This window comes from Amblyomma mixtum, chromosome 7 (genome assembly GCF_055824585.1).
Source record: "Amblyomma mixtum isolate Tamu chromosome 7, ASM5582458v1, whole genome shotgun sequence".
Taxonomy (NCBI): Eukaryota; Metazoa; Arthropoda; class Arachnida; order Ixodida; family Ixodidae; genus Amblyomma; species Amblyomma mixtum.
The window spans coordinates 47,815,302-47,825,833 of NC_143018.1; the positions used below are offsets into that span (position 1 = coordinate 47,815,302).

The 10,532-nt window shown below is 49.2% G+C and overlaps 1 protein-coding gene across 1 annotated transcript; it reads right to left on the reverse strand.

The window, feature by feature from the left end:
- Positions 1 to 7,348: 7,348 nt before the first annotated feature.
- Positions 7,349 to 8,899, reverse strand: LOC149335955 (uncharacterized). Its single transcript, XM_089554604.1, has one exon. It carries the CDS (start codon positions 8,790 to 8,792, stop codon positions 7,629 to 7,631), a length of 1,164 nt encoding a protein of 387 aa, XP_089410730.1. The 5' UTR covers positions 8,793 to 8,899; the 3' UTR covers positions 7,349 to 7,628.
- Positions 8,900 to 10,532: the final 1,633 nt, after the last annotated feature.

A 10,532-nucleotide genomic window follows, 5' to 3' on the forward strand; every position in this document is an offset into this window, starting at 1 on the left:
AATGCATGCTGTATGAAGCCATTTTCCAGGACAAGCTGCGAGCGCCGACATGTGATACGTCACGAAACGAAGGGGCGAGGAAGTTTGCGGTCTCAAAGGTGCGCATTGTTCCGTGAATTGCTTTTGTCGCTCTCTTTATCTCGTCTTGTATGTTCGGTGAAAAGATTAGACCCTCGACGGCAGCACCTATGCGCTCCGAAGCGATTAGATAAGAACACACAAGGAAATAGCGTCAAGAACAAATTCAAAAGCGTGACACGGAAAAACTCTTGTGTTTGTGCTGGCTCTTCTTTCTGTAACAGGCACCAACTAGCCCCTGCAAAAAGCTTTTCTTGAATAATTCTGCTTCGATCAGCTGTTTTGTGCTATGAATTGGTTTATGGTTTATGGGGGTTTAACGCCCTAGCGAGACTAAGCTTATAAGGAACGCCATAGTGAAGGGGTTCGGACATTTCGACCACCACCTGGTTGCCCCGCCGCGGTGGCTCAGCGGTTACGGCGCTCGGCTGCTGGCCGCGGCGGTTTAATTTCGATGAATGCGAAATTCTAGAGGCCCGTGTACTGTGCGATGTCAGTGCACGTTAAAGAACCCCAGGTGGTCGAAATTTCCGGAGCCCTTCACTACGGTGTCTCTCATAGCCTGAGTTGCTTTGGGACGTTAAACCCCATAAACCAAACCATTTCGACCACCTGGGGTTCTTTAAAGTTCACTGACATCGCACTGCACAAGGGCCTCTAAAATTTCTCCTCCATCGAAATTTCGCCTCCATCCAGGCTCCTTAATAATTAAGAGGCGTGTAACCCACCACAAGTAATATCCGTGTCGCAGTTTTTAGAATTTAGAAAACGAATACATGAGCTTTCGAGAAGCTTGCATGCAAAGCAAACTCTACAGTTCAGGTAACTCGCTGAAATATCCAAAAAGCGTAGGTCACATCACCAAGGGTAACCGCGTTTTGTAAGTTCTAAAGACTGATACAGATATTTCTTAGGGTGGGCTACACGCCGCTCAGTAAATAAGGAACCTAACAGTAATAACGTTTCCACATAAGTTAATCAGCCTGCTAGTTAGCACCCCTTAGATCTATTCTGATGTACATCACCGCCATGACGAAAAAAAGCGCTGTTCTCACTCAAAAAGCCTATTAAGCATGAAATGCTTTTAGCTCCCGGTGTCGGCAGTGTGGTGACGTCACGCCGAGACCGAGAGCCAACATCTGGGCACTGAATTCCACAAATCGGGGAGCTGTAGCGAGAGCATCTGGGCACCGTACGAGATTTAACGAGACTCTCTAAGCCCTCCTAGAGGACCGGCATACAAGCGCCGGTAGCTTTGCGCCGAACAGGTGCTGGCGTTCCTCCCTTCCTGTACGGTGCGGTTCGGGTGTCCACCGAGATGACAGAGAATTACTGCGCCATTTCCTTTCCTCAAAAAGCGTCGCGTTCAAAGGGCAAGGCATCGCGCCGAACGGGTGGTGGCGTTCCGTGGACTGCCTGGCAGCGCTACAACACGCTGTCGCGTTCCACTCCTAAAGGCGAAGCTTAAGCGTCATTAATAGCAGTTGATTAGTATTATCATTAATCAATAATTAGTCGCTAATTAGTAATTTATCAATACTTCATCATCATTTATGTGTAACGTAATCCAGTAGTGACGTCAACAGTGTCACATAGGCAAAGTGGTGCAGAAAACGCTTTCGCCTCTACGCACTTTAGTCAGTTTCGAACGCGCTGCATATACATTCTTGTCAGGCCTGCGTCTCGTCGTGTCCGCGTACGCTTCTGCATCGTCCTGCATTTCAATGCCGCCACCGTCACAGCTGCTTAAGCCGAGCAATGCAGCCTGATGAAAGGAGAGGTAGGAAGCGTCTTGCGGAAAGCGATCGCTTTCCGAGTGATACGCCACAGCAGAAGACTTCTCGCCCCTGCCGACAACGCCATGATTATGCGGCCGCTCCCGAAAGCGACAAAGCCGCCACGGTTCGCGGCTGCCTACCTAAGCCCGCACTATTGCAGGCGATCGCTTCGACGCAACAAGAAGAAAACAGAAACCGGATGTAGCTGACGAGGCAGGGCGGAAGAGATTCCCCAGAAACTCACAGGAAACGATTGCGTCCACATGGACCAGTGCACAGTATGTCTGGTGTGGTGTGGTGTGTTGAACACTAGACTCATTTCAAGATTTTCACTAGTACCATCTACAACCAATGTGTTATGCCCGTAAACATTTCATGCTTACTCTACTCTCGGTTACGGGAAAGGCAGAGATTTTTTTTTTAATCTTTGGCGAAACACTCTGTATATAAGGTCTTGTCGGGTGGGCAGCACTCACCATAAAGCAGCGTTAGTTACTTCAACTCGTGCTGACCTAGCAAAACAACCGGATTAATTTCACAAAAAAGAAGAAAAACACGACAACTTGTGCGCATGACATTTATCTTAGACCACACTAAACACTACGAATGCTTATATGGGCGCCAACCACAGTTGAGTTGTCTCGCAATAAGTACGCAGTAAGGGAACAATTATGTCATACAAAGTAATCTGAGCGCGTAGTTGGTGTCACATTGCTCATTACTTCTCGGAACTTAAGAGTCAAGTTACCCATAAAGGAAGTCCAATGACACAATTCATAAAAGGGAAGTGCTTTAAATCCTTTCACGAAGGCGGACAAGAGACCAATGCGCGTGCGCGCTTTTGCGTACGTGCTCACTGACAGCTTCAGGAAACATCGCACTAATACAAGCTGAAGAACCATGCGTTAGCACGTCCCAGCGACGCCACCTGGCCCCTTGAAGAACTTCTTTTAGCTGGTGCTCTCCTTCGATTCCGTGATTACCGCCTTCACAGCGAACTTTATTTCGCTCTGAAATGGCTTGTATTCAAGCTCACGGAACCTCAGGGAACCTTACTGGGTCTAAAAACCACCGAAAACTGCCGTTTATAATGCAATGTAATTGCGCTGGGATTCTAAGGCGATTAGCTCTACTGAAACCGTTCTTGAAATAGTATAGTGCTCCGGTACTGGCCCTCTCGGAGCTGGTCCGCCATAAGGAGATCTTTGACTGGTTATGTCGTCCATAAAAATAGCAGGAGAAAGTCTCTTCCAGCAGGAAGTGCCGCGCTCTTTACATACGCCTGGAGATTCCACATGCATCTCCGAACGTCACCGATCTTTGCACGGATCACTTTGGTGAGGATACAGATCGGCTTTCAAACTCTTTCAATTGTATTCGTGTATATGTCTCCGCGGAGGAAGGTAGCATTGGATTTGTTTATTCAGCAGCTTTGTGATCGCTGTCCAGCTCCTCGAATTGTCTGGGGTGACAGGAACACGGATTCCCGTGGACGCAAGCTCATCGATGTCATTGAAGGTTTGGAACTATGTGTTGCGAATGATGAAAGCCCCACTTTCTTTCGACCTCCAGCCTCAGCCACAGCCGCAGATCTGACTTTACATTCACCTGACGTCCGGGTGAAATGGTCAACACCACCTGACCGCATGGGAAGAAACCATTATCCGATTTTTGTTTTTGCTTGTAACTTCCGTATGCGTGCCTCTAGAATCTTCCATGTTGTCAGCTTGTACACGTACAGAGAGCATCTAGCATGTGTATACGGTGATGTTATTGACGACATGATTTCTAGTAAGATGGCAGCAACTTGGGCGATCAAGGTACCTGTAATTTTCCGACCCCGGATTTAAAAAATTCAGAACATTTGCGCAGCACGCAGAAGGGCGGACTGACAACTCATGAGCAAAAAGGACGACGGAGCGCTGACAGCAGGAGAATGTGGAGAATCTCGCCCTTGGAAGCCTTTCGAACCTCTTGCGATATGCAAGCACAAACCTCCTGCGTGCTAAACCGAGGAATTTGCAGACGCGTTTGTACGTGAAAATTCTGAAGTTGACGTCTGTCCTCCACCTGCTTCGTGCACGCCCTCTTCAAGATTTGAGAGCTCCAGACAGTGCTCAGTGGTCTACGGCGCAGGTGTACACCACGCACCGACGGCAGCACCAACCAAATGCTGCGGAACCTGCCTCTGGAACACAGGGAGGCGCTCCTGAACTACTTCAATGGAGTTTGGGAGACTGGCGACGTTCCTCCGTCATGGAAGGTGGCTTGTATTGTTCCAGTGCTGAAGCCTGGCAAAGAGATGACGCACCTGGCTTCGTATCGTCCTGTGTCACTAACATCCTGTGTGGCTAAGCTGATCGAGAATCCGGCAACTGAACGGTTATCGTGGTGGCTCGAGGACAGCAAGGCACTATAAATATATGTGACTGGTTTCTACCGAGCTTCAAGTGCGCAAGATAGCATCTTGGACTTGGTAAGACATACAGGGCCGTCTGCTAAGATTCATTCACTCCTTTGTCTGTGATCGTACAATTGGAGTGCGGTTAGGGAATATCAGAAGCACCGAAAGGGCTGTATCGCGAGGTGTGCCTCAGGGAAGTGTTCTTTCCCCCACGCATTTTTAGGTTGGAATGACTGTCTCCCCGATTCGGTCTAGAAAAAGTGTGGGCATGTGCATGCGTCCATATATGCAGACGGCATTTATTTTTGGTTTACCGGTTACCAAAACAAGCGATTAGCCTTGACAGCTCAAAAGGCCCTACTCTCGGTACAAGATTACCTTCAAAGTGTGGGATTGTCTCTATCAGTGGAAAATCCTGCTTCGTCCTGTTCGCATGTATAGGAAAACGTTATGCGCGGTTGAAAACTGACCTTCCTTAGTCACTCTTGCACTCGTCAGCTCAGTCACATGCGCTTTTAGGCCGTCATTATTGACTCGCGTCTACAGTGGCGACGAGATGCGGATTCGATTGCGTCTTCTCTCTCTTCGCGTCTGAATGCGATCCGTATAATATAAAGTGAGCTTAATGCACCGGCTGCCTTTAATTTCTGCATCGGTATCAGAGCTTGACCGTCTCGAAATTTTGCACAGAAAAGACCCAAGAAGAGCGCTTGGAGTTCCGCAGGCGGTAGAGAACAATAGAGTTATTCATGAGTCACTGTCGAAACCTCTTAGCCTACTTAACTACTTAGACGAGCCCTTCTGCAGCGGCTCCGAACGTGATATGGGCCCCGAGCCTACTTGGCACTTAATACTCTTAGTTCCCTAGGCCTTATGTCCGAAGACAAAGCAAGCGGTTGAAACCGCCTTGGTCATTTGCGAGCCTCGACTGTACGGTCTCTATTCATAACATGCGCGCAAAGCGCTGTTCTACTCTGGCGGCAACGCTTTCGATCCTAGTCGAACATTTAGAAACAGAGTATGCCTGCCATCTTCAAATTTTCCTTATGGTTCTGTGGATAAGGTCAGAGAAGCTAGCTCAGCAGCTTTTCCCACTCCTTCTTTGAATACTGCCTGGTCTGTATGCTTTACTGAAGTCGTGCCCTTCACAACGGCCGAAAGCGTTGCAGTTGAGGCGGCTTTACGGAAGCTAGGACCTTGTCGGGCTCAACCTGTTGTGATCCTCACGGATTCAAAATCTGTCCGTCAGAGGTTAGAGCGCCTTGTCTCTTATGACGGCTTATCTCTTAGCTCTCTGCGCATGGTACAGAATCTGCACAGCAGAGGCTTCTTCATACGACTCCAATAGGTAGCCTCACATATAGAGGCAACGAGGTGGTGGAAAGTTAAGAAATCCATCAAGAAAAGTCAAAATGCCAACACTCTTCATATAAACGGTGACATCGAATTCGCACGGGCTCTGCTCGCACCCCTGCGTGAATGTATAAGACAGGTCTGGCATCGTCTCCACTGTGTTCCGCATGGTAGTACGTGCCGGTGATATAGAACATTATCTTATTTACTGCCCAGTGTAAAACGCAGAAAGGTGTGCGTTGTTCGCTTCCCTCAAGAAAACAGGAGCCCCTGACAGTTTCCCTTCACTACCTTTGTCTACCCGCCCGCAGAAGTGTTATGTAGAAAGGAGGCTTCACTCCTTCTTTTATAGTTCCTCCAGGACTCGAATTTGGACTCGAGATGACAACAGGAGTTCACTATTGACCGTTATAGGTGACTGTGTTTAGAGCTATGTCGATCAGTCAGGATATGTGACCTCATTTAGCATTTAAGTGCCGCTACGGTGGAGCAATTCCTGGCAGAATGCGCAAGGCTAACAGCTTGCAACATCTCAGCCTCCTGTCTGTAATTATCGCTACTCAATTCCGCCATTCAAAGTATGCGCGCTTTTGAGTGCTGACACCACATCCCAAGGTTAGATATATATATATCTCTCTGTCTCACACACACACACACACACACACACACACACACACACACACACACACACACACACACACACACACACACACACACACACACACACACACACACACACACACACACACACACACACACACACACGCACGCACGCACGCACGCACACGCACTCTCTCTCTTCAATCGCAGAAACGACCCCCAATGCGACCCCCTTGCTACCATGCATTAGCGGCGCGCTCGACACACTGCCTAACTTAAATCAGTGGTGGCTTGAACCAGAGGATGAGGTTCGCGTGCGGCTAAGTTGAAGAGTTGGAAATGAACGGGAATTTTTCAACGACGCGGCACAAGAGCGTCCCTGTTCGGCTGAAGCAGCCGTTTTCAAATCGAAGCTGGAACGCGTAACGGTATCTGATGTTTCTTCTACACCCACAGATCTACGTCGCAGCCACTTCTAGGCGCATGCGGTGCCGAGAGCAGACTTGGTAACAGCGAAATAGGTTCAGAGCTCCGACGTGCTATACTCCTTCCGTTCCAAGGCCTTATAACCTCGCTGACTAGCGGGAATGAGGGCCGAGCGCGCGGCGGCCACGTCATGAAGTCAGTGATGTAATCCGTGAACCACCACGTTGTTGCGCGATGATAATTACTTTATGCCGGTGGGCGATGCACTAGAAAGTAGGCCGCTACATCTACTCGCGCGGTCATGCGGTTTTTACGCGCCGCTCAGTGCAGTAGTGCGTTGGCCTTACAAGTGCAGCTTTCTGTACCACTGCCATTCCACGTGCAGGAGAAGCTTTGCCTATGATTGTTTAAGTAAACTGTGAGGAGCATGCCTGCGCTCATATTACCATGCGCGCACCGTGCACGTCGAGTTACAAACTGCACAATTAATTTGCCATGAGAGTGTACCGCAGGTGAGTTGAAGAAAAACCAGCCGGTTGTGAACAGTACAAGCTTGCTACTCCAAGCAGTAGCGCCGAAAGAGCGCCTTCAAACTAAATGGGTAAACTCAAGAACTTGAACCTCCGCGTAACCAGCAGACCGCTGCCATAAACTCCAATTCAACCAGTCAGCCAAAAAAAAAAATTAATGATCGAAAAATTTTATTCACCTTCAGCAATTCAGAGCCAGACAGTTAACGAAACAAGAACTAAAAACTTAAAAAAAGAAAAAAAGTTAATTAGCAACGTTGTGCGCATGGCAGGTCTCCAAACATACGGAAGCCAAAAACGTTTATATGTGGGCATGACAGGTCTCCAAACATACGGAAGCCACAAAAATTTATATGGGAGCCAACCAGATCTCTGTCGTCTCGCTGTAAGCACGCGTCGCGACAAAAACATACAAACAAGCAAAGAACGAAACGAAGAATTTAGAAAGCGCAGATTCCGCTATTCGAATTGCACGTTGATGAAGAGATTTTTGCTATGGAAGAAGCCTTGCATATGGAGGTCGCTCCAGTCCTTGGCCACCGTCGATGAGCCCAAATTCCAGGTCTCCGGCGGTGGTCTCCTTATCAGCTTGGGATCCTCCATGCGAAACGGCAGCCTGATGTCTTTTCCTTCATCCCTCGGATGTCTGATGATCGCAGTAACCTTCTTCGAAAAAGGCCACTCTACCCAATCATCCCAGGCACCATCGCGAAGAAAGAAGTTAAAATATATTAACACCGCCTCGTTCTTTCCCCTCATGCAAACGCAATCCACTTTGAAGGTGTAACCAGCTGTTGTGCAGGTGCTCGTCGAAAGGCGGTGTGATTTCTTGCCACCGTTCAGTGCCTTGTAACCAGCATATACATCGGTGAACACAAAGTCTGCTATAAATAAACACGGCTTGGAAGTAGCGCGAAGAGGTATCGCACTGACTGCCGGCTGCGTCAAAGCTGGAACCATGACGTCGAATTTGTCAGCACCGGTCTTTTCTAGTTGGATGAAATCATTCTCAAAGGAGGCCATGCGTTCCACCAGGCAGTTGGCGCAGTTGACTACGCCATCCTGCTCCATTTTCCCGCTCGACACCCCGTCTTGCAACCTCTCCAGATCTTTTTTCATGCCACTGAGCTTTTCTACGGCACTCGCAATGGCAGCGGCGCTCACAGTCTTGCGCGGAGGAATCCCGGCCGAGCACTTTCGGTAGTGTTCGGCGGCTGCGCTGCGAACTACGCAACTCTGACACTTGACACAGGTCACCTGGTCATTCCTACATGCAGCAAGATGATCCTTCAGCTCAGACAGTCTGCCAGCGAAGCCGCACTTCTCACCGCTGACGATGCAGACAACGCGGTGCTTCTCCAAGTGGCACTGCTTGAAGCTCACTGGCACCATATCGGCCTCCGTGAAAGCCACGCCGTCCAAAGGGCACGTGCCGCCGTCCGTTCCATTCGAACCAGCGCAAACGTGGCACAACACGTCACCGCAGGGCAGGAGCAGAGACTGAGAGGACACCACGCCGCACACGACGCAGACTCGAGTGCTCGGCAGCGGTTCGACGAAGACAACCCGTCGGCGCTCAAGGAATTCGTCGAAACCCGTCAGTGTGTACTCCGTGCCTTCCATCGTGACGTTCTCAAGGGTAGAACACGAAGGAAGCGGTCAGCACATACAATCGTCGACGCAGCGCCAGGCTCGAAGCACGGACACCACTGACGGTCCCAGCAAGCGGCAAGCCATGGAGGAAGGAAAGAACTAAGGAGAGGCCCTGACGTCACTTTTTGTGAAGCTGCCCCGCAACCGGAAGTTGGCTCGGCTCTCCTCACTATCTTCTTTCTCCACCCAGCTATACGGGGCGGGGATCGCGCGCAGCTCGCAAGCACTTCGTAAAAGAAAGGTATAAAAAAAAACCGCGCCGCTCGCCGCTACACTCCTACACCTCCCTCCCCGCAAACACGCACCTAGACACAGACCGGCGCACAGGTGCGGTGAACCTTTTCCGACGCCAGGCGAAGAAAGACGACATTGCGCGCCGCTTATATAGCTCAGCTCACCATCCTCCTCGGGCTACCGTACACCCGCCGTGTGGCCTTCGAAACGCAGCTCAGCAGCTCCGAGAGCGGCTTCATGTTTCTGTGCTGTTTGGCGAGGTGCGAAAGTTCGCTGATCAAAACAATCAACGCTTCTTCGCGTGTCGAAGCGCAGTTCCGGAGTGCCACCTTTTCCCGAGATTCATTTCAATGCATCGATCGCTCCGCGTAACGACACCAAGTTTGACGAATAAAATATCAAATGAGTGGTTATTTGCTGCATTTAAAAGCAATCTTAGATGCGTGCGTAACGTCACGACACCAGGCATGTAGACGTTAACACGCAAGGCCGAACACACCGTGCCGAAAGCCCGTCCATCGCCACACACTAAACAATTTCTCACCCTTAAGGGTGCAAAAAAGGGTGTGCCATAAATTTACACCCTATTTCACACCCTTTGAGCACCCTATTGAGCCGCAGCACCCTACAAGCAGGAAGCAAAGGGTGCATTTACCAGAAGGGTGTAAACGAGGGAGCAAGAAGGGTGCTACAACTAATGGGTGCTGAAGTGCTCACAAGGGTGTACATGGAACTGAGTATATTTATTAATGTACGGATAGATATAACCAAGATATAAGCAAATATCTAAACGAAAAACACGGCGAGAACTACAGCTGATATCCTTTGTACAGAATACGTATTTATTTGCCTTGCAGAATACTACAGTTTGCTTTGTCATTCCTTATTGTCGAAAATGCATAGCGATTATGTGTGCATATTACTCATGTAATTTATAGCAGCAGCAAATACAAGCGATAAATGTTTACACAGTGAACCACAAATCCTATAAATGTAAACAAACCAAATGGCTGACATGGCGGCGCGCGGACACGCGCGGAGCATGGAAATGACTTCCAAAAGGTGAACTGCTCAGTTACGTCTTTAAGTACTTTCGAGCTTAGCGAACATGGAACGCCAACCAGCAAGAAACACGCAACCCAAAATTACCGACGGTCGCGGGGAAGACCCTGCTACACGCTCGGCCGCTGCGGTTGGCTGCTTTTGAGATCGAGAGTACTAGCTATCCACGACAGCCTCTAGTGTGAACAGATTCACACCAACAGTAACTTTTGTTAGCAGAACTAATTAAATATACTTTCTAGGTTTGGCATTGTGCACATTATTTTTTCGCGTCGCTTGTTTGTGGTGCGTATCTGGTGTCCAGAGTACGCATTCGGTTCGAGATCGAAGGCGAAAGTTCCCCTAACTCATTCGATGGTGAATGTCAATCGAACCTAATGACATTACATGTTCCCGTGTAGCAGTCGATTAATG

What these genes read in the sequence shown, in the direction of transcription:
- LOC149335955 (XM_089554604.1), bottom strand. Translation starts at nt 8,792, where the DNA reads ATGGAAGGCACGGAGTACACACTGACGGGTTTCGACGAATTCCTTGAG.